Below are 23484 nucleotides of genomic sequence, written 5' to 3' on the forward strand. Positions count from 1 at the left end.
CTTGAAAGTTTTTGAAAATGTCCCTAAAAAGCTGTGGGTCATTGAAAAAGAGCCAAATGACACAAAAAACTACGGATTTAGCCATCTTGAATTACAAACTTAAGGCCGGAGTTAGAATTTCCCAGTTCCTAGTCGGAATACTCAATTGGAACGCCTCCTAAAGTCGGATACAGATTTTTATACGTAAACGTGCTGCTACGTCGTTTCTTTGCGCAAAAATACCAACTCGGAGGTAACGTCTCTCCCGGTTCCCCCACTTCCAAATATCCAGTGTAAATGGAACGCGCCGTTTGAAGGAGTTTTGACGTCAAACTCCAGGGGGCGCTCCGATAACGGAGAATAATATATACAAGCACATAAAAAAACACACACTTTTCTCACAGTCTACACATGATTGTCACAGTTATTGTTAGCACACTACACACTCACAGAGGTGTGAGTCCGTCTTTGATCCGATGTCTTTCTCTATTTCTTTGTTTTTATTTAAATGACCTTGTTTTTTTTCCTCACTTCGCTAACGAGAAAATAAATAAGCGAAGTTTGTGTTTCTGAACATCGTCAGCGTCTGGTTCCTGTTTTTTTTTTTACTTCGAGGTTCGGTGACGAAACTCGCACGGACGACTGACTTTTCACACGCGCTCGCAAACACACACACACACACACACACACATGCACACACACACACAGTAAACAGCGTTTGCTACAACATTTGGTCGCACGGTTTTGTAACGCAACGCTGTAAAGCACGAAATATTTCAAAATAAAAGCCACAGGAAGATCTCATTTTTCTCAAGTCGCGTTCGTAAGTCGACGTCGTGCTCGCGGCGCTTCGCGTTACTTTTGTAATTGCAGTCGCGACACGTTAGCGTAATTGCATCGCTAACGTGACTGTAGTCACTGAATGTTTACGTTTAATCGCATTTCTAACGTGACTGTAGTCACTAAACGTTTACGTTAAATCGCATCGCTAACGTGACTGTAGTCACAGAACGTTTACGTTTAATGGCATCGCTAACGTGACTGTAGTCACTGAACGTTTACGTTTAATCGCATTTCTTGCGTGACTGTAGTCACTGAACGTTTACGTTAAATCGCATCGCTAACGTGACTGTAGTCACAGAACGTTTACGTTTAATGGCATCGCTAACGTGACTGTAGTCACTGAACGTTTAATCGCATTTCTTGCGTGACTGTAGTCACTGAACGTTTACGTTAAATCGCATCGCTAACGTGACTGTAGTCACAGAACGTTTACGTTTAATGGCATCGCTAACGGGACTGTAGTCACTGAACGTTTAATCGCATTTCTTGCGTGACTGTAGTCACTGAACGTTTACGTTAAATCGCATCGCTAACGTGACTGTAGTCACAGAACGTTTACGTTTAATGGCATCGCTAACGTGACTGTAGTCACTGAACGTTTACGTTTAATCGCATTTCTTGCGTGACTGTAGTCACTGAACGTTTACGTTAAATCGCATCGCTAACGTGACTGTAGTCACTGAACGTTTACGTTTAATGGCATCGCTAACGTGACTGTAGTCACTGAACGTTACGTTTAATCGCATTTCAAAAGTGACTGTAGTCACTCAACGTTTACGTTTAATCGCATTGCTAATGTGACTGTGGTGACTGAACGTTTAATCGCATCGCTAACGTGACTGGTGACTGAACGTTTACGTTTAATCACGTTTCTTTCGTGACTGTGGTGACTGAATGTTTACGTTTAATCGCATTGCTAACATGACTGTAGTCACTGAACATTTATGTTTCATCGCATTGCTAACGTGACTGAACGTTTCATCACATTGCTAACGTGACTGTGGTGATCGCATTGCTAACTTGACTGTAGTCACTGAACGTTTACGTTTTATCACATTGCTAACGTGACTGAACGTTTAATCGCATCTCTAGCATGACTGATTATTCGCGTTGCTTGTACCTAACGTTTAAAACGCAAACCAGCTACTACTCGCCAGTGGCTAACGCTAATGCTAAAGCTTAGTTAAGCGCGTCCGACAGTGTTTTCAGAACGATCGTAAATGAGGGAAATTTGAATTTGTGTACGACAGAAACGTTGTCGTACTGTAAATTCGTAAGTTTGTGTACTTTCGGCGCCGTCGCGCGCGCAAGCGAGCGGGCGTGTCCTGCGGTCGCGTGAGTCAAACGGGGGGCGGAGCTTGTGTCGTTCGGACTCTAAAAACAAACAGAGACAAAAACAGTCGAACTCTCGGTTGCGTTCGTGGCGTTTGTTTTTCCTTTCGCCGTCCTTTGCTACATGTGCTGCCTCAGTCATATCAATGTGTGTGTGTGTGTGTGTGAGACTAATAATGCGGAACTAGCGCCACCGAGTGTCGCCTCTCGCTCTTTCCTCTTCCTCTTCCTCGCTCCTCCTCCTCCTCCTCCTCTTCCCTGCCCTTCGCGCCTCCGAGCGCCACCAGCGCCTGAGTGGAGTCACACGACTGTTTCTCTGCGTCCTCGTCGTACGTTGAATCCGTCGTCGTGGACGCCGGTCGTCCTCCTCTTCCTCTTCTTCCTCCTCTTCCTCCTCCCCAGTGTTTCCTCGCCACAGCGCCGCAGGTGCGTTTGGCCAGCGCTGCCAGCTCCTCCCTGGCGAGCGGGTTGAACAGGAGGTAGAGGAGCGGGTTGACGCAGGACGGCAGCGGCGCCACCAGCAGCAGCATCCCCTTCGCCGCCTCCGGTCCGGCGGCGGGGAGGCGCAGCAGCGACGAGGAGGAGAGGAAGGCCACGGGGAGGTAGAGGAGGCAGTCGGAGAAGAGCAGCCAGGCCACGTGGCGCGTCAGCGCCGCCTCCTCCTCCGAGGGGGGCGGGGCCTTGTCGGCGCGGCAGTAGAGGCGCGCGTAGGCGAGCGTCATGGCGAGGAAGCAGAGCGAGTCGAGCAGCACGAGCGAGACGGAGAAGGCCAGCGAGGACGCGGAGGAGGGGGAAGGCAGCGGCAGGCAGAGGGAGGTGCTGCTGTGCGCGGCCACCAGGGGGGGCAGCGTCACGGCCACGCCCAGCAGGAAGCACAGGGCGATGGCGAGGCGGAGGGAGATCGGAGACGAGCAGCGACCTGAACAGAGAGGGGAAATGAGAAAATTTATTTCTCGTGTTATACGGAATTCGTGAGTTGCGTTTTTTTTTTTTTTAGTTAGCGTAACTCAATTAGCGTACATGTTTTCAGAAGTTACCGAAGTCGAACGTCATTCTTTGACCAGTCTTTGCGAACATACACGTTTCATCGCATTGCTAACGTGACTGAACGTTTACGTTTAATCGCATTGCTAACGTGACCGAACGTTTACCTTTAATCGCATTGCTAATGTGACCGAACGTTTACGTTTAATCGCATTGCTAGCGTGACTGTGGTGATCGCATTCTTAACGTGACTGTGGTGACTGAATGTTTACGTTTAATCGCATTTGCTGCGTGACTGTGGTCACTGAACGTTTACGTTAAATCACATTGCTAACGTGACTGAACGTTTACGTTTAATCACATTGCTAACGCGACCGGGCGTTTACGTTTAATCGCATTTCTAGCACGACTCATTATTCGCGCATTACTTGTACCTAACTTTTAAAAAGCAACCAGCTACTACTCGCCAGGTGCTAACGCTAAAGCTTAGTTAAGCGTGGCCGACAGTGTTTTCAGAATGATCGTACAGAATGATTGCGAACATACACCAACGTCAACAACAAGGAGAATTTTAACGTTCACAGACTTGACGTATTGGCCAACTTTGTACGTAAAGTACGTATTTGTACGGCAAATATTTTGAAATGAGGGGATGAGATGTGTAATTTGCGCAATCAGCACAAAATCTCAAAGTTCGGATACGCATTAAATTTTGGGGCAGGCTCAAACGTTAACCTTAAAAACCCAACTGATTTCGAAATATACAGCTAGCTATAGTGCTAGAGGTCATTATCGTGTGGTCCAGCAGAGGGCGCTGTGAACACAGCATGGCCTGAGATTAATTCTGAATTAGATTGTTTTTTACGACTACTTTAAAACGGAGTAGCGAAGCTAAACTGTCCGACACCAATGCGTTTGAAAAGCAGAGTATGGAAGAATTAGTAGCAAACAAATGCTAGCTGTTAGCGCCATCTGTGTGAGGAGGTGAAGCTACACAAAAAAAACCAAAAAAACAACGTACAGTACGCGCGATAACATTCTATCTCCGTACCTCTGTGTTCGAGAGCTTTGCTGCGTCGCGCGTTAGCGGCCACGCATCGTTCCAGGACGGCCACGGTGAGCAGGAAGAGGCCGGTCTGCGACGCAAACACGCACAAGAAGCCGCTGAGACGACACAGGAAGCTGCTCTCCCACTTTGCCCCGAACCTGCGACAAAACAAACAAACAAACAAACAAACAAACAACGTTAAATATATGATATATAAAGACTGCGGTCCGATCTCCCGCGACAACTTCTCGTACCTCCAGAAGCTGCCGAACGTCCAGGCGTCCACCGCCGCCAACCAGCCGCTCCACACTCCCATCAGGCCGTTCACCAGGGCCAGCAGGCCAATCAGCAGCTTGGGGGGCGTGACCAAAGTGGCCGGCGAGAAGAAGACGGACAGCACGACGAGGCTGTTGCTGACGAGCGAGATCGCGGCGACGAGCCACACCCCCACGCGGATCAACCAGCTGCCGAGCAGGTGGAGACAGGGACGGAAGGGACCTGCGCGGACATTTAACGCACTTACTTTACAGTAACGTAGGTGGCGCTAAAGCTCCAGGCAGTGAGTGTGTGTGTGTGTGTGTGTGTGTGTTACCTGGGGCAGGGCTGCAGTGGACCGAGTGCTGAGGTTTGGGTTCTTCGTCAAACTCCATGAGAAAATCGTCCCAGTCCTGATCCACTGCAGAGACACGGAGACAGTTAGCACAACGTAAACAACCGATATTTATTCGTATTTAATTTTTTTTTTTTACGATCTAAAATAAAAGAGCAAAAAAAGGAGTATAGATACACTAGTTAGCTACAGTTAGCATGCTAGCTGTTAAGCTAATCTATCTATCGCTACCTTACAAGCTTACACAAAACAAGCTATCTATCTTTAGCAAGCTACCTTTCACTAATTAAGCTAGCAAACACATTTTTTTCCATATTAGTTCCAGTTTCCAGTCCATCCATCGAAGCTAGTTAGCAAATTGTTTATCCAGGCTCCGTCTAAGCTAGTTAGCAAATGATCTATCCGGGCTAGTTAGCAAATTCAATCTACCTATCTATCGATAGGTACATATTTTTAAGCAAATGGCATCTATCTATTATGCTTATTAGCTATCGATCTAGTTCTTTTTGCTAATTAGCCATTTATTTAGCTTTTTTAATCTATCTATCTATCTATCTATCTATCTATCTATCTATCTATCTATCTATCTATCTATCTATCTATCTATCTATCTATCTATCTATCTATAAGCTAATTCACATGTTTAAGCTAATTAGCATCTATCCATCCTCCTTACTAGGCATCGATCTAGTTCTTTTTGCTAATTAGACATTTATTTAGCTTTTTTAATCTATCTATCTATCTATCTATCTATGAGCTAATTCACATATTTTTAAGCTATCTAGCTTTTTTAAGCTAATCGTCCGTCTCTGCTGCTGTCATTTTCCCTCCAGTGTTGTGTCCACTTAGTCTGCAGTCTGTTTTCACTTTTGTCTCTCGTCTGTCTCCAATTTGTCTCCGGTTTCTACCGCAGTCTGTCCCTCAGTCTGTCTCCGCCTTTTGGTTTAGCGATAATCTCGTTGACATGTTGTCGTCGTTGTCGTCGTCGTCGTCGTCGTCACAGTTCACCTTGTCTGGAGACGTCGGCGTTGTCTCTCGCAGTCGAGTCGGACGCCTCGTCTTTCTCCGAGGACGGACCTCCTCCTCCACCTCCACCTCCTCTTCTCTCACAGGAGATGAAGGCGCAGCACTGGAAGGCGTACGGTAGCTCCATCACCCTGCACACACACACACACACACACACACACACACACACCTGCGTCATTCCCGGTTACGTTCAAACACTCGGATAAATCACTTTTACTACACCTGCTGTTCGCTGGAATGTCCTCGAAATACTTAGACCTGAGGACACAGTGTGTGTGTGTGTGTGTGTGTGTGTTCTTGTACTTGCAGCATACTGAGGACCAGTGAGGGTTTTTAACCAACAAAGTGAGGTCATTTTTACGGAGTGAGGACATTTTGGCCGGTCCTCACTTTGTTTTCATTGAAATCACTTCCTTAGGTTGCTATAACGTGTTATACTTAATTTGTCAAGAAAAAAAAAAACACATTTTGGACGACAGTATGACTTTTTAGTCAAATTTTGGACCAACATTTTTTTTTCAAATTTGTTTTCAAATTTTGGACGACATATTATAGTATGACGTTTTTATCAAATTTTGGACCAAAAATGTTGGGTCAAATTTTTTTTCAAATTTTGGGTCAAATTTTTTTTCAAATTTTGGGCGAATTTTTTTTTTCAAATTTTGGACAAATTTTTTTTTTCTAATTTGTTTTCAAATCTTGGACGACATTTTATAGAACGACGTTTTTATAAAATTTTGGACCAAAAATTTTGGGTCAATTTTTTTTTTCAAATTCTGGATGACATAGTATGGTATGACGTTTTTGTAAAATTTTGGACCAAAAATGAAAAAGAAAAAATGGTACTGCAACCAGTAGTTCTTTGTAGATGTCATTCATGAAGTAGATATTTGTAATTGTGTTGATTTATAAAGTGGAAATGCTGGTCCTCAGTATGCAGCAAGTACAAGAATGTGTGTGTGTGTGTGTGTGTGTGTGTGTGTGTGTGTGTGTTATAAATTCCACTTAAAGGAAAATCCCCCCCCCCCCCCCCGCAGTGTTTGGATTACGAGTGATGGAGGTTCCGTGCGGCGGCGTCACATCAGGCAACGTTTTGCTCGGTATTCCGTGTATTAGTTACGGTATGCGAGCCGTGGATGAACCAGAAAGTGTTTATTTACAGACCGAGGGTTCGAGATCGCGCACACATGTCCGACGCCGACGCAAACCCGGGAATCTCACGTCAGGTACGCAGCGCGCGTGTGTGTGTGTGTGTGTGTTTACCTGACTCGAGGCAGGTCCTCTCGGGGCATTAACTCCATCAGCAGATCGTTCCCGGCCAATCGCAGGTGAGTGACACTCTGCAGACCAGTCAGAGGCAGAGACGACAGCTGATTGGACGTCAGGTCGCTGCAGGAGGAAGAGATTAAAAAAACTGTTTTAACTGTTGTAAAAAATTAGGAGTATCAGACGATAAGAAGACTGGAGCTAGCTACAGTTAGCATGCTAGCTATTCAGCTAATGTCAGCAGAGTGTTAACACATATAAATCACTCATATTTGACTTTGAGATACTGGTAAGAACACAGATGCTAATGCTAATGCTAATGTGACCTAAGCAGCAACAAAAATACATAACATAAAGATCTCTCTAGCTAATTAGTGAAATATCCATCTAAGCTAGTTAGCAAAATATCTATCTATCTAAGCTAGTTAGTGAATTATCTATCTAAGCTAGTTAGTGAATTATCTATCTCAGCTTGTTAGCAAATTATATATCTATCGAAGCTAATTAGCAAATTATTTATCTAAGCTAGTTAGCTAAATCTATCTATCTATCTATCTATCTATCTATCTATCTATCTATCTATCTATCTATCTATCTATCTATCTATCTATCTATCTATCTATCTATCTATCTAGTTAGTGAATTCCCTATCTATCTAAGCTAGTTAGTGAATTATCTATCTAAGCTAGTTAGTGAATTATCTATCTCAGCTTGTTAGCAAATTATATATCTATCGAAGCTAATTAGCAAATTATTTATCTAAGCTAGTTAGCAAAATCTATCTATCTATCTATCTATCTATCTATCTATCTATCTATCTATCTATCTATCTATCTATCTATCTATCTATCTATCTATCTAAGCTAGTTAGTGAACTATCCATCTATCTTACAAGCTTACACATAACAAGCTATCTATCTTTAGCGAGCTAGCTTTTACTAATTAAGATAGCAAACACATTTTTTCCCATATTAGTTCCAGTTTCCAGTCTATCCATCTAAGCTAGTGAGCAATGATCTAGCTTAGCTAGTTAGCGAATCTATCTATAGAAAACAATCCATGAGAAATTGTTTCCATAGACAACTTACAGAATTCCAAAGTCAAAATTCTGACGCATTACGTTAGCATTCACTAAAGAATGAACACAAAACTCTCTGTGAACGTATGATGTTATGAATACGATGCGAGGGGGGCAGCGTTATCGTGGACGTATCTTTCAAACGTGACGAACAAAGCGTGATTTTAGTGACTGAAAGTGACAAACACGGGATGTTTAAGGCCTCGTGAAGAGAGACATTTCCCCCTGACAATCGTTCTCCTTGTTGTTTTTAAAAAGGTTTTTCCGTAAACACAGAAAACCGTGTCGTGGGAACGGCGGCTGCTCGTCCTCGCGGGTTTTGTTTAGCTCAGTTTTTGTCGTGGTTTACTCACAGTTTGGTCAGAGCCGGCAGAGCCGAGAAAGAGTTGGACTTCACTGACGACAATCTGTTCCAAGACAAATCTCTGCGGAGACAAAAGACAAAAGACGTGTTGACGTTCAGCGTCAACATCAGCGGGAACAGATGCTAACAGCAGGTGTGAACGCAGAACGCCGAGCCGTTAGCGGCTACACGTGGTTCCATTTAACATTTAACAGAAGAGATAAAACTGTAAAAGATCAGAGAATTGATCACAGGGACGTCGAGTTCTTCCACCGCTGAGCGACACGTCACACTTTCAGATGTTTTTTATGTGGGAAAAGTCGTAAAGTAAGTGTCTCAATACGTAGTCAGAACTCGGAATTTTCCAAGTTCAACGGGAGGGGAGTTCCTCACACAGGAAGACATCTGGGACTCCCAGTTCCGATGTAAATAGAAACACAGGAACGGTTCCTTGCTTAACGGAGGCGGCCATCTTTGTACAGGAGCCCACATCCCTGGAGTGTTTCGGGAAGGGTTGTGTGCTAAGCTAGTTAGCGAATTATCTATCTAAGCTAGTTAGCAATTATCTATCTATCTATCTATCTATCTATCTATCTATCTATCTATCTATCTATCTATCTATCTAAGCTAGTTAGCAAATGAACTATCTAAGCTAGTTAGCAAGTATCTATCTATCGATCTATCTATCTATCTATCTATCTATCTATCTATCTATCTATCTATCTATCTATCTAAGCTAGTTAGCAAATTAGCTAGCTAAGAAAGTTAGCAATGATCTATCTATCTATCTATCTATCTATCTATCTATCTATCTATCTATCTATCTATCTAAGCTAGTTAGCAAATTAGCTAGCTAAGAAAGTTAGCAATGATCTATCTATCTATCTATGCTAGTTAGCAAATTAGCTAGCTAAGAAAGTTAGCAATGATCTATCTATCTATCTATCTATCTATCTATCTATCTATCTATCTAAGCTAGTTAGCAAATTAGCTAGCTAAGAAAGTTAGCAATGATCTATCTATCTATCTATCTATCTATCTATCTATCTATCTATCTATCTATCTATCTATCTATCTATCTATCTATCTATCTATCTATCTAAGCTAGTTAGCAAATTAGCTAGCTAAGAAAGTTAGCAATGATCTATCTATCTATCTATGCTAGTTAGCAAATTAGCTAGCTAAGAAAGTTAGCAATGATCTATCTATCTATCTATCTATCTATCTATCTATCTATCTATCTATCTATCTATCTATCTATCTATCTATCTATCTATCTATCTATCTATCTATCTATCTATCTATCTAAGCTAGTTATGTCAGAACTCGTTATCATGTCCGCCCGAGGTTTAAGTAATAGTCTAATTGACAGTGTCAGCTTTTTTTATAAAGAATGGATACTTTATTTATTTATTTGTTTGTTTTTAAAAACTGTGTGTGTGTGTGTGTGTACGTGTGTGTACGTGTGTGTGTGTGACATGTGTTTCTGTTTCCTGGTGGAATCCAGATGACTGCAGGACAGAGTGTGTCCTCAAACCTGTTCCACGCATCACTGAGCGGAGACCACCTGCATCTGTGAGTGTGTTTCCACTGCTGTGGGTTAATGAAAGCAGTGTGTGTGTGTGTGTGTGTGTGTGTGTGTGTGTGTGTGTGTGTTTGTGTGTGTGTGTGTGTGTGTGTGTGTCTGTGTGTGTGTATGTGTGTGTGTGTACTTGTACTTACAGAGAACACAGTGACGTCAGACCGTGGAAGGTGTTCTCCTGCAGCTCCTCTATCTCATTATGGTGCAGGTCACTGACACACACACAAACACACACACACGCACACACACACACACACACACACACACACCATTACATCACATTTATCAATCACGTTTACAACTTTTTTTCTTTTTTTGAACGGACCCATAACGATGTTAATTATTCCCATGATGCACAGCTGGTTGCACTTGATTGGTCGCCATGGTAACGGTTACATAAGACTTTATACTTTAGGTTGTTAGAGCGGAGAGTCGTCTCTGAACCAGAGACACACTGAAGGACACTGAAGACACTGAAGACACTTTAATGAAGACAGTGAAGGTGAAAACTCACATTTTCTGGATGTTTTCACACCCGGAGAAACTGGGAAGAGTCTGGATGTGATTATAGGAGAGGTCTCTGAAGAGAGAGAGAGAGAGAGAGCGCTGATAATTACTACACACACTGAACACATCACGCTAATCTATCTATCTATCTATCTATCTATCTATCTATCTATCTATCTATCTATCTATCTATCTATCTATCTATCTATCTATCTATCTATCTATGCTAGTTAGCGAATTATCTATCTTGATTGATAAGATTGATTGATTGATTGATCTATCTATCTAAACTAGATAGCGAATTATCTATTTAAGCTAGTTAGCAAACTATCTATCTAAGCTAGTTAGCAAATTATCTAAGATAGTTAGCGAATTATCTAACTAAGCTAGTTAGTGAATTATCAATTTAAGCTAGTTGGCGAATTCTCTATCTAAGCTTGTTAGCCAATTATCTATCTAAGCTAGTTAGTGAATAATCTATCTAAGATAGTTGGCAAATTATCTATCTAAGCTAGTTAGCGAACTATCCATCCAAGCTAGTTAGCAAATTATCTATCTAAGCTAGTTAGCCAATTATCTATTTAAGCTAGTTGGCCAATTATCTATCTAGTTAGCAAATTATCTAAGATAGTTAGCGAATTATCTATCTAAGCTAGTTAGCGAATTATCTATTTAAGCTAGTTAGTGAATTATATATCTAAGCTAGTTAGCGAATTATCTATCTAAACTAGTTAGTGAATTATATATCTAAGCTAGTTAGTGAATTATCTGTCTAAGCTAGTTAGTGAATTATATATCCAAGCTAGTTAGCGAATTACATATTTAAGCTAGTTAGTGAATTATATATCACAGCTAGTTAGCGAATTATCTATTTAAGCTAGTTAGTGAATTATATATCACAGCTAGTTAGCGAATTATAAATCTATGCTAGTTAGCCAATTATCTACAGTATCTAAGCTAATTAGTGAATTATCTATCTAAGCTAGTTAGTAAATTCAGACTCACAGCAGCTGCAGGTTTGGAAGCTGCTCACACACTGAAGAGGGAAGAGACTTGATCTGAGCTCCTGTGATGGTCCTGCACACACACACACACACACACACACACACACACACACACACACACACACACACACACACACACACACACACACACACACACACACACACACACACACACACACACACACACACACACACACACACACACACACACACACACACACACACACACACACACACGGTGAGTTCGTACTGTGGTGCGTTCAGGTGCATAAGCAGGTAATTAGTGTACTATGGTGCGTTCAGGTGACTCTGGGGAGCATGTAAGGTGCGTTCATGTGTCCTGTGACCTGAAGTAAATGTTGTGTTTCTGCAAATCAAAAAGATTAATAAGAATTGTTTTTGAGTCAGAGCGGACGGAAACATCGGAGGAATGTTTGATTTCCACCGAAAAACGAGGTTTGAAAAATATTAGAGGGGAGGAAAATAAACAGAGCGGAGGTGTTTTTATGAAACAGAAACAGACGTGAGGGTGAAACCAAGACGCAGGAGGGGGGGGGGGGGGGTTTAATTTCAGGAAAACAAAGTTACACTCTGTCGGGTTGAATAAAAACAACCGCGGCGTATTAATAACACTGTGTGTGTGTGTGTGTGTGTGTGTGTGTGTGTGTGTGTGTGTGTGTGTGTGTGTGTGTGTGTGTGTGTGTGTGTGTGTGTGTGTGTGTGTGTGCGTGAGACTCACAAACTCTCCAGGCTTTTGGTTCCTGTCAGATCTGGAAACTCGGTGAGATCCGCGGCTCCGTTCAGAGACCTGAGAGATTTAAAATAAACAAAAATAAAACATTTTTTTATGTAAAAATTGACTTTTTTTGAGTCAAAAAACAAACAAAAAGTGACATATTTGTTGTTTCCTCACAGCGTGCGAAGCTCCGGCAGGTTCTGGAACGCCGAGCGTCCGACCGACTGGATCGGATTGTCGTAGAAGAATCTGAGGAAGAACCCAAACAGGGACACACGTTCAGGGTTTTCCGTTTCCTGTTTTATTTTGTAGTTTCCCCTTTGCGTGTACCTCCACTTCCTGTCCCGTGTATTCATGTTTTAGGATGAATATTTTCAGTGGTACCTACATGGTGATGAGTGACGGGTTCCCAGTGAAGGCGTTCTCCGGGATGGACTGGATGTTGTTGCTATGGAAACCACTAAACGGGGGGAAAAACAGACAGAAGTTCAGGTTTTTGGAGGAAAATTCCCTGTTTTTTTGTGTGTGAAGTGAACTCAGATGTGGACTCACAGCTCTTTGAGGTGACTGAGCGATCGGATCGATGTGGGAAACTCCACCAGACTGTTGTAGTTCAAATCCCTGAGGATTTAAAAAATAAAATAAAAATGTGTTAAAAAAAATCCTGGTTATCATGGTTAATTTGGAATCTCTATAACAGATAATAAGTTCAAAATACCTGCTTTATCCTTTATACTGGTCTAAACTGGGAATATTCAGCTCTTAACTGGGAATAATGAGCTCCAAACTGCAAAAAGTGGCATCATAAGTGGGAATAGTCAGCTCTAAACTGGGAATAATTGGTTCCAATGTGGGAATAGTTTGATTAAAACTGGGAATAATTTGTTCCAATGTGGGAATAGTTGGATTAAAACTGGGAATAATTCGATCTAAACTGGGAAAAAATCGATCTAAAGTGACATCTAAAGTGGGAATAGTTAGCTCTAAACTGGGAATAATTGAATCTAAACTGGGAATAATGAGCTCTAAACTGGGAAAAGTGGCATCATAAGTGGGAATAGTCAGCTCTAAACTGGGAATAATTGGATCTAAAGTGGTAATAGTTAGGTCTAAACTGGGAATAATTTAATCTAAACTGGGAATAATTGGATCTAAAGTGGCATCATAAGTGGTAATAGTTAGCTCTAAACTGGGAATAATTGAATCTAAACTGGGAATAATGAGCTCTAAACTGGGAAAAGTGGCATCATAAGTGGGAATAGTCAGCTCTAAACTGGGAATAATTGGTTCCAAGGTGGGAATAGTTGGATCTAAACTGGGAATAATTCGATCTAAACTGGGAATAATTCGATCTAAAGTGGCATCTAAAGTGGTAATAGTTAGCTCTAAACTGGGAATAATTGAATCTAAACTGGGAATAATCCGCTATAACCTGGGAATAATTTGATCTACACTGGGAACAATGAGCTCTAAACTGGGAAAAGTGGCATCTTATGTGGGAATAGTCAGCTCTAAACTGGGAATAATTGGTTCCAAGGTGGGAATAATTCGATCATCTAAAGTGGGAATAGTCATTTCCAAACTAGGAAAAATTGGATCTAAAGTGGAAATAATTCAATCTAAACTGGGAATAATTGGATCTAAACTGGTAATAGTCAGCTCCAAACTGGGAACAATTCGATCTAAACTGGGAATAGTCAGCTCTAAACTGGGAATAATTTAATCTAAACTGGGAATAATTGGATCTAAAGTGGCATCTTATGTGGGAATAGTCAGCCGTAAACTAGAAATAATCAAAACGAAGGTGGGAATAAAAGTTTTAAGGAGGGAATAGTCGTCACGAAACTTGGAATGGTCCGATCAAACCTGGAAATCTGGAGCCAGATCTAAACTGGGAATAGTCCGATCTAAAGTGGGAACAGTTGGCTAAATCTGTTTTCTCCAAAATGAGGAAAATTCCCTTCTCCACTTGGAAAACTGATCTTCAAACAGTAAATCAGCTGCTGTTGACTGATGATTCCCTGACCTACGGGCAGAGCGGGAACGCTACATTTCAACTCGTATTCCTGTTTCCGTGTTTGTAGCGCGGCTCTGTGTCGGGAACGTCGGTCGTGTTTCTGAACCGGAACGCTGCGATGTGGGAACACCAGAGCGGGAAAAAAACGCGCCACGTAAACGTTCGCGTTTGATTCCCTTAATTCCTTAATTTTCCGACGTTTAAGTTTATCAAAGAAACGTTTTACTGTGTCTCCGTCTTTGCGTCGTCGCTTTCATCAGCGGAGACGACGGAATTCATCCACACATGGATTCAATTAGCTCCGCCCATCTCTGGGACACAGGTGGCTATTACACACACACACCCACACACACACACTCCATTAAATAGAAATTGCTTCAGTGTGTGTTTGCGCTCGTGTTTGGAAGAACTTTGTGCTTCCTGATTTCTAAATATGTTTCCGACGACAGGTCGTGATTAGCGGCCGCAGAAAATCGCAATTTTTCAAACTGACGACGAGACGATTTATAATTTCCTCGACTTTAAAGTGATATTTATAGAGATCGCAAAAAGGGAGTTGTTGGTTTTCTGAAGCCCGACCGTTGTGGGCGGAGCCAGTCTAGCTCCGCCCTGATCGTACTGTCGTACTGACACTTTTTGTTTTTAAAAAAGTAAAACAAAACAAAAAATCAACATCATGTTAAAAAAAAAAATTGGTTTAAAATAATTTGAAAACGTAAAAAAATAAAGTTAACATTTTGTTTAAAAAAAAAAAAAAAAAAGTGTTAAAAAAATATTGCAAAAATTTGGTTTAAAATTTTTTTTTTACAAATTTTGTAAAAAAAAAAAAAAAAACGTAAAAAAAGGGAAATATTTTTTTTTCTGGAATATTTTAAAGAGGAAAAAAGTACAAATTTTTTTTTTTTTTTTTTGTAAAACTCGTGGAAATAAGTACAAAATTCATGTATCTGGACTTTTACATTGTTATTTTTATTTCCTATCACTTTATGTGTTACTACACTACTATATTCACCCATTCACACGCTGCAAGTGTCTTTGCCCAAGGGCACATTATAGACGAGCAGAGGCAGGAATTGAACCCACAACCTCCCAGTTGAAAGACAATTTAAGTACAGTAAATGTTATATACTTTAAGTACTTTTACTGAAGTAATATTATATTTTTTTTAAATCCTCCCATCTACTGTAACATTATATGACATTTTAGCTCAAAGCTGCTGGAGCTTCCTCCTGTTGTTTTTGTTGTTTTTGTTCCATAATGACAACTGTGATGTTTGCTGTAATGGATCATTATACATTTACACATTTATTTAGTGTTTTCCATTGAGCAGAAAGTTCGCAGACGTTGCCGCCGCCACACGAGACGCTAGTGAAAGATGTGTGTGTGTGTGTGTTTTTCTTTACGTCCAGAGTCGAGACGCTCGAGTCAATTTATTTCTTTTTTGCCGTTTTCATTTCCGTTTTCTGGGTCTGTTTGTGTTTGTGGTTTCAGACGAACACGACGTTCTGCTGCGGTTTATTATTGCTGATGGCGCAGGTACACAACCTCCTGGCTCCATGTGTGTGTGTGTGTGTGTGTGTGAATAGTAATTATGATTAGCATACAGCCAGGGCCACACACAGAGCCTAGCTACACACACACACACACAGGAGTATTTCCAAATGAAGGCAGTGTGTGTTTGTGTGTTTAAAGCTGCTTCTCTGGTTGACTGAGAAAACAGAAACATGTCTACAGACACACACACACACACACACACATTCCTCACACACAACATAAACATACGCAGGTTAATCCTCGCTACGACTCCGAGCTAATACTCAACAATTTTTCTCATCATCCAATAGCCTCAGTGTACCATTAGAACACTGGAAATGAACCTCTATACACATATTGCATTAAAAACCAGACGTTTACCACATTAACAATGTACAGAGTGTATTTATGATTCATTTAATGTTATATTCATTCAAAATTTCATTTTTTCTATCAAAATTTCATTTTTTTCTCTAAAAATTTCATTTTATTCTCTCAAAATTTCATTTTATTCTCTCAAAATTTCATTTTTTTCTCTCAAAATTTCATTTTTTTTTTCTCAAAATTTACGTTTTTTCCTCAAAATTTACTTATTTTTCTCAAAATTTCAAATTTTTGTCAATTTCTTTTCAAAATTTCAATTTTTTTACTCAATTTTTTTTTCTCATAATTTCCTTTTTTTTTAAAAATCTCTCAAAATTTCCTTTTTTTTCTCAAAAATTTCTTTTTTGTAATTTTTTTTCAAAATTTCTTTTTTTCCTAAATTTTTTTTTTCGTTCAAAACTTTTTTTTTCGCTCAAAATTTACTTTTTTTCGCTCAAAATTAACTTTTTTTCGCTCAAAATTTACTTTTTTTCGCTCAAAATTTCGAATTTTTGTCCATGTCTTTTCAAAATGTACATTTTTTCCAAAAAATTTTTTCTCAAAATTTACTTTTTTTTCCTCTCAAAATTTTAATTTCTTTGTGTTATATTACTTGGAAAAAAAAGTGCTTTTCCTTCAAAAATAAGGAAATTTCTAAGTGACCCCAAACTTTTGAACAGTAATGTAAGGTAGTAGTAAAACACAAACTGAAAAACCTGGAATCACAGGTGACAAGACTGAGATGACGTTTCATTAAAAACCTGTTTTCAGTGTAGAAATTAAACTTCTCTCTTTCGCTCTCATCGTTTGACCTTTCACCCCAAGTCAACCCTGAGCACCGCAGCTCCTCCCCACCCACACACACACACACACACACACACACACACACACACACACACACACACACACACACACACACACACACACACACACACACACACACACACACACACACACACACACAGAGAAACTTACAGCGTCTCCAGACTGTGGAGTCCGTGGAAGCAGCTCGTTCCCATGGAAACGATCCTATTGTTGTTGAGATGCCTGTGGAGAGAGAGAGAGAGACTGATGGACTAATGAAGCAGACAAAGAGTGTGTGTCCATGTGTGTGTGTGTGTGTGTCTGTGTGTGTGTGTGTCTTTCTAAAAAGGGGCCCCCGGGGCCTCTCAAGAAGCTTTTTTATCCTTCGGTAATTTCATGCAAATTAGCTTCAAGACGATTGGACAAAAGAATTGACAGCAGACTTCAATGCTGCCGCCCTGAATGCCATCGCACACACACACGCACGCACACACACACACACACACACACACACAAAGTGTTTTTGCATGTTATTAAGGTGCTAATACAGACGGACAGGGACAGTCGCGCTGCTACGGTCAAACTTAAACAGATCCTAGCAACAGTGCACCCACACACACACATACATACACACACACACACATACACACACACACACAATGTCACATTCCTGACATCGGGAAAGTCTCACAACATTGCGTCACGCAAATTGTTTTGCTCAAGTACCAAAACATATAGGTGATCACTTTCTGTCTTAAAACTACTATCACAGCATTTGCTGCCAGCATCAAACTCAGGTGTGTGTGTGTGTGTGTGTGTGAGGACGTACAGCACCACCAGGCGGCTCAGCTTGCTGAAGGCGTGGTCGGGCACGTGGGCGATGAGGTTGAGGGCGAGGGTCATGGCCTGCAGCGACGGCAGCTCGCTCAGCGCCTCCACGGGCACCGACGTCAGCGCGTTGTCGTCCAGCCACAGGTGACGCAGCAGGCGCAGGCCGGAGAAGCAGCCGACGGGAACGCCGGAGATGTGGTTAGCATCCAGACGTCTGCGGTGACCAGAGAGGAGTATGGAATTAGGAGTGGACAACACCAAACTTGTTCTTTGTGTTCCCTGGGTTTTTGTTTGTGATTCTGACCATGGGCGGGGCTTAGAAAGCCGCTTTTTAGTCTTAAACTGAGTCTTTTTTGTTTTAAACTGAGTCTTTTTAGTCTTAAACTGAGTCTTTTTAAGTCTTAAACTGAGTCTTTTTTAGTCTTAAGCTGAGTCTTTTTAGTTTTAAACTGAGTCTTTTTAGTCTTAAACTGAGACTTTTTAAGTCTTAAACTGAGTCTTTTTTAGTCTTAAGCTGAGTCTTTTTAGTTTTAAACTGAGTCTTTTTAGTCTTAAACTGAGACTTTTTAAGTCTTAAACTGAGTCTTTTTTAGTCTTAAGCTGAGTCTTTTTAGTTTTAAACTGAGTCTTTTTTGTCTTAAACTGAGTCTTTTTAGTCTTAAACTCAGTCTTTTTTAGTCTTAAACTCAGTCTTTTTTAGTCTGAAACTGAGTCTTTTATTTTTAGTCTTAAACTCAGTCTTTAAGTCTTAAACTGAGTCTTTTCAGTCTTAAACTAAGTCTTTTATTTTTAGTCTTAAACTGAGTCTTTTTAGTTTTAAACTGTCTTTTATTTTTAGTCTTAAACTGAGTCTTTTTTGTCTTAAACTGAGACTTTTTTATCTTAAACTGAGTCTTTTTAAGTCTTAACTTAGTCTTTTTTAGTCTTAAACTGAGACTTTTTGGTCTTAAACTGAGTCTTTTTAAGTCTTTACTTGGTCTTTTTTTAGTCGTAACCTGAGACTTTTTAGTCTTAAACTGAGTCTTTTTAGTCTTAAACTGAGAATTTTAGTCTTAAACTGAGACTTTTTAGTCGTAACCTGAGACTTTTTAGTCTTAAACTGAGTCTTTTTAGTCTTAAACTGAGTCTTTTTAGTCTTAAACTGAGAATTTTAGTCTTAAACTGAGACTTTTTAGTCTTAAACTGACCGGAAGAATCACTGTCCAAGTTTTCCCCCACTGACATCCGTGTAGCTAACGTTTGTCAGATTATCTTTGAGATTATTTCACATCGTTTTGAGTTTAAGAAGAACAATAAAGAGGATGTGGAAGCCTGACTATAATGTTTTAAAACTAAAACAAAAAAAATCATTTTCCTACCATCTACTGTAACGTGATATAACAGTTTAGCTAAAAGCTGCTGGAGCGTCCTCCTGTTGTTTTTGTGTTCCATAATGACAAGAGTCTGGAACTCATTCCCCATAAACTTTCCCCGCCGACATCCGTGCATCCAACGTTTGTCAGATTATCTTTGAGATTATTACACGTCGTTTTAAGATTAAGAAGAACAGCAGAGGCTAGTGGGAACGCGAAATGTGTAAATGCGTTTTTAGCTACAATTCCCGCGAGCGTCATCGGATCGCCTTGAAACTCGGTCACGTCGTAGTGTCCGCAGACGCCGATGTTCACGCCAAGTTTGGTGAGTTTTCGTTCACGGCAGATCCTTCAAAAGTGCGGAAGAAAAAGACAACGATAAAATAAGAACGAGCTCGTCCAAAGAACGAGATTATTGACTGTTTTTCCCTCTGATTTATAGCTTTAATTATCTACTCTGTGTGTGTGTGAGTGTGTGTGTGTGATTACTTTCTTATTTTGGTTCACAAGACAAACAGAAATCCTCTGACGCTGCTTCAGAGGAATGTTATAGGTCGAGTGTTTGAGCAGCGCTGGAGAACGATTGCCACTCCGTCGCTGCCTAATGAGCTCTCAGGGAGAATGGAGGTATTTTGTCGAGTACAGACTTAATGCTGAGAGGATTGTGTGTGTGTGTGTGTATGTGTGTGTGTGTCTGACTGCAACACACACACAGCGTCTTAGGACTCGACATTGACTTCCATTTATTTGCACAGACTAAACAGAGCCTCATACACAACCTTAAACATAACCACTATTCAAATCTTAGTCCTAAACCTAAACAGTTCCTCAGAAAGTGAGTAAACAACTTCAAGAACACACATACTTTATATGTTATTTTCAAGTTGTTGTTAAACCCTTGTGAATTGTTAATAAGTAAACAAATCTCTTCATTTTACCCCCCGATAGCAAATGAATATACTTCCTCCTCGGCCTTTAAAGTGACAAACCTCTTTTAATAATGGCTAATTGAATGTACAAAGTCCTTAAGGGACAGTTTAAGTGTGTTTCATGAGGAACTGACACAAACTGTAAGAGCTTGATGTGTTTTCTCCCCCCTCCTTCTGAGGGTCGAGGTCAACCTCAAACATTTTACGCCACTGTTAAGTCTACGATATCTGAAGAATGTGTTCACGACTTTATGTCAACTGTCAGACGGACTTTTCACAACAGGAAACTGACTAGCAACAAAACACTAGTAACCCCAACAAAACACTAGTAACCTCAACAACACACTAGTAACCCCAACAAAACACTAGTAACTCCAACAAAACACTAGTAACGCCAACAGAACACTAGTAACCCCAACAAAACACTAGTAATCCCAACAAAACACTAGTAACCCCAACAAAACACTAGTAATCCCAACAAAACACTAGTAACCCCAACAAAACACTAGTAACCCCAACAAAACACTAGTAATCCCAACAAAACACTAGTAACCCCAACAAAACACTAGTAACGTCACCAAAACACTAGTAACCTCAACAAAACACTAGTAACCCCAACAAAACACTAGTAATACTAGTAACGTCAACTAGCAACCTGAACAAAACACTAGTAACCCCAACAAAACACTAGTAACCCCAACAAAACACTAGTAACCCCATCAAAACACTAACAACCCCAACAAAACACTAGTAACGTCACCAAAACACTAGTAACGTCACCAAAACACTAGTAACCTCAACAAAACACTAGTAATGTCAACAAAACACTAGTAACGTCAACTAGCAACCTGAACAAAACACTAGTAACCCCAACAAAATACTAGTAACCCTAACAAAACACTAGTAATCCCAACAAAACACTAGTAACCCCAACAAAACACTAGTAACCCCATCAAAACACTAGTATCCCCAACAAAACACTAGTAATGTCACCAAAACACTAGTAATCCCAACAAAACACTAGTAACCCCAACAAAACACTAGTAACGTCACCAAACCACTGGTAACCTCAACAAAACACAACTCCTGTCAGCTGTGACGTTGATTTGCTGGTTTTCTCTATGGGGTTTGGTTTGGGAGAGTGAGTGTTTTTTCAGGAAGGGACACAAACTTCAAAGTGTCTGTCCTTCACAATACGTCCTCTGTTCGCGAACAGAGAGAAGACGAGGATGGGACTTCACATAATGGGAGAGACGGTGGACGTCGCCATTCTTATACCCTTATCTACACACACACACACACACACACACACACACACGCACACACCCCCCCCCACACACACACACACACACACAGGTAAAGTTTCAGTATAATTATTGTGTGCTGTTCAGGCTGAGAGAACACTGGAGGACTGTATACATTAGTGTGTGTGTGTGTGTGTGTGTGTGTGTGTGTGTGTGTGTGTGTGTGTGTGTGTGTGTGTGTGTGTGTGTGTGTGTGTCTCACAGCGACTGCAGGTTGTGCAGGTCCTTGAACGCCTCAGCAGGGACGGACCTCAGCTGGTTGTTCTGGAGCATTCTTGAAAGATGTGAAAAACCATGATTAAGTCCTGACATTCAACGACATTCAAGTGTGTGTGCGTGTGTGTGTGTGTGTGTGTAATCAATAGTGTATATTGACAGAACTGTGTTGATTGGCAGTGATTGTGTGTGTGGACTTACAGCACTTTGAGGTTGTAGAGGCCGATGAACGCTCCGCGGGGGATGAGCGTCAGATCGTTTCCCGCCAAACGCCTGAGACAAGAGAACGAGACACGAATCACCACCCGTCTAAGCAACGTATCCGTGGTAACAACATCGCAACAGCACCATCAAAACACAAGCAAGAACCATCAAAACTACAACAAAACACTAACAACCCCAACAAAACTCCACCACAACACTAGTAACCCTAACCCCAACAAAACACTAGCAACCCCAACAAAACACTAGTTACCCCAACAAAACACTAGCAACCCCAACAAAACACTAGCAACCCCAACTACTTACCCCAACAAAATACTAGCAACCAACAACAACACACTAGCAATACCAAATAGTAACCCCAACAAAACACTTGCAACCCCCAACAAAACACTAGCAACCCCAACAAAACACTAACAACCCCAACAAAACTCCACCAAAACACTAGTAACCCTAACAAAGCACTAGCAACCCCAACTACTTACCCCCAACAAAACACTAGCAACCAATAACAAAACACTAGCAACACCAACTAGTAACCCCAACAAAACACGAGAAACCCCAACAAAACACTAGCAACCAACAAAACACTAGCAACCCCATTAAAACACTAGCAACCAATAACAAAACACTAGCAACCCCAACTATAAACCCCAACAAAACACTAGCAATCCCAACTACTTACCCCCAACAAAACACTAGCAACCAATAACAAAACACTAGCAACACCAACTAGTAACCCCAACAAAACACTAGCAACCCCCAACAAAACACGAGAAACCCCAACAAAACACTAGCAACCAACAAAACACTAGCAACCCCAATAAAACACTAGCAACCAACAACAAAACACTAGCAACCCCAACTAGAAACCCCAACAAAACACTAGCAATCCCAAATCGTAACTCAAACAAAACACTAGCAACGCCAACAAAACACTAGCAACCCAAACAAAACACTAGCAACCCTAACAAAACACTAGCAACCCCCATCAAAACACTAGTAACCCCAACAAAACACTAGCAACCCCAAACAAAACACTAGCAACCACAACTAGCAACCCCAATAAAACACTAGTAACCCCAACAAACACTAGCAACCCCAACAAAACACGAGCAACCCCAACAAAACATGAGCAACCCCATCAAAACTCCAACAAAACACTAACAACCCCATCTAGCAACACTAGCAACCCCAACAAAACACCTGCAACCCCACCAAAACAATAGCAACCCCGACAAAACATGAGCAACCCCATCAAAACCCCAACAAAACACTAGCCACCCTTAACAAAACATTAGTAACCCCAACATTAATCAATGTTTTTAAATGTTTTAAAATTCTCCACTAAATATGAACAGAACTCATATTTAAAGTAGAATTGATATGCAATGATGACACAGATGATCATAGTCAAGTAAATAGTGTGTAGTAGAGTTAGTACAGTGTGTATCATTTTCTGGTGAGTGATGCGTCAACAATCAAAGATCGGTCGTCTTCCAGTAAACATGACGTTTGTGGAGGCCACGCAGAGTTCAGCCAGGTTCTCCCAGCATGCACCTCTGCGGTGTCCTA

The 23484-nt window shown here is 40.9% G+C and overlaps 1 protein-coding gene across 1 annotated transcript in view; it reads right to left on the bottom strand.

Moving 5' to 3' along the window:
* Positions 1 to 2324: 2324 nt before the first annotated feature.
* Positions 2325 to 23484, bottom strand: part of LOC310938344 (leucine-rich repeat-containing G-protein coupled receptor 5-like) — a gene marked incomplete at both ends in the record, with an annotated part of 32736 nt that continues 11576 nt past the window's right edge. The window contains 18 exons of the mRNA XM_083902837.1: positions 2325 to 3073; positions 4190 to 4344; positions 4441 to 4684; positions 4779 to 4862; positions 5805 to 5953; positions 7086 to 7211; positions 8520 to 8591; positions 10232 to 10303; positions 10606 to 10671; positions 11604 to 11675; positions 12342 to 12410; positions 12516 to 12587; positions 12727 to 12798; positions 12891 to 12959; positions 17227 to 17298; positions 17885 to 18100; positions 21674 to 21745; positions 21889 to 21960. Of these exons, the coding sequence (XP_083758963.1) occupies positions 2325 to 3073; positions 4190 to 4344; positions 4441 to 4684; positions 4779 to 4862; positions 5805 to 5953; positions 7086 to 7211; positions 8520 to 8591; positions 10232 to 10303; positions 10606 to 10671; positions 11604 to 11675; positions 12342 to 12410; positions 12516 to 12587; positions 12727 to 12798; positions 12891 to 12959; positions 17227 to 17298; positions 17885 to 18100; positions 21674 to 21745; positions 21889 to 21960 (2503 nt within the window). The remainder of the gene's footprint in view (positions 3074 to 4189; positions 4345 to 4440; positions 4685 to 4778; positions 4863 to 5804; positions 5954 to 7085; positions 7212 to 8519; positions 8592 to 10231; positions 10304 to 10605; positions 10672 to 11603; positions 11676 to 12341; positions 12411 to 12515; positions 12588 to 12726; positions 12799 to 12890; positions 12960 to 17226; positions 17299 to 17884; positions 18101 to 21673; positions 21746 to 21888; positions 21961 to 23484) is intronic.

This window comes from Microchirus variegatus (genome assembly GCF_963457635.1).
Source record: "Microchirus variegatus genome assembly, chromosome: 16".
Lineage (NCBI taxonomy): Eukaryota > Metazoa > Chordata > Actinopteri > Pleuronectiformes > Soleidae > Microchirus > Microchirus variegatus.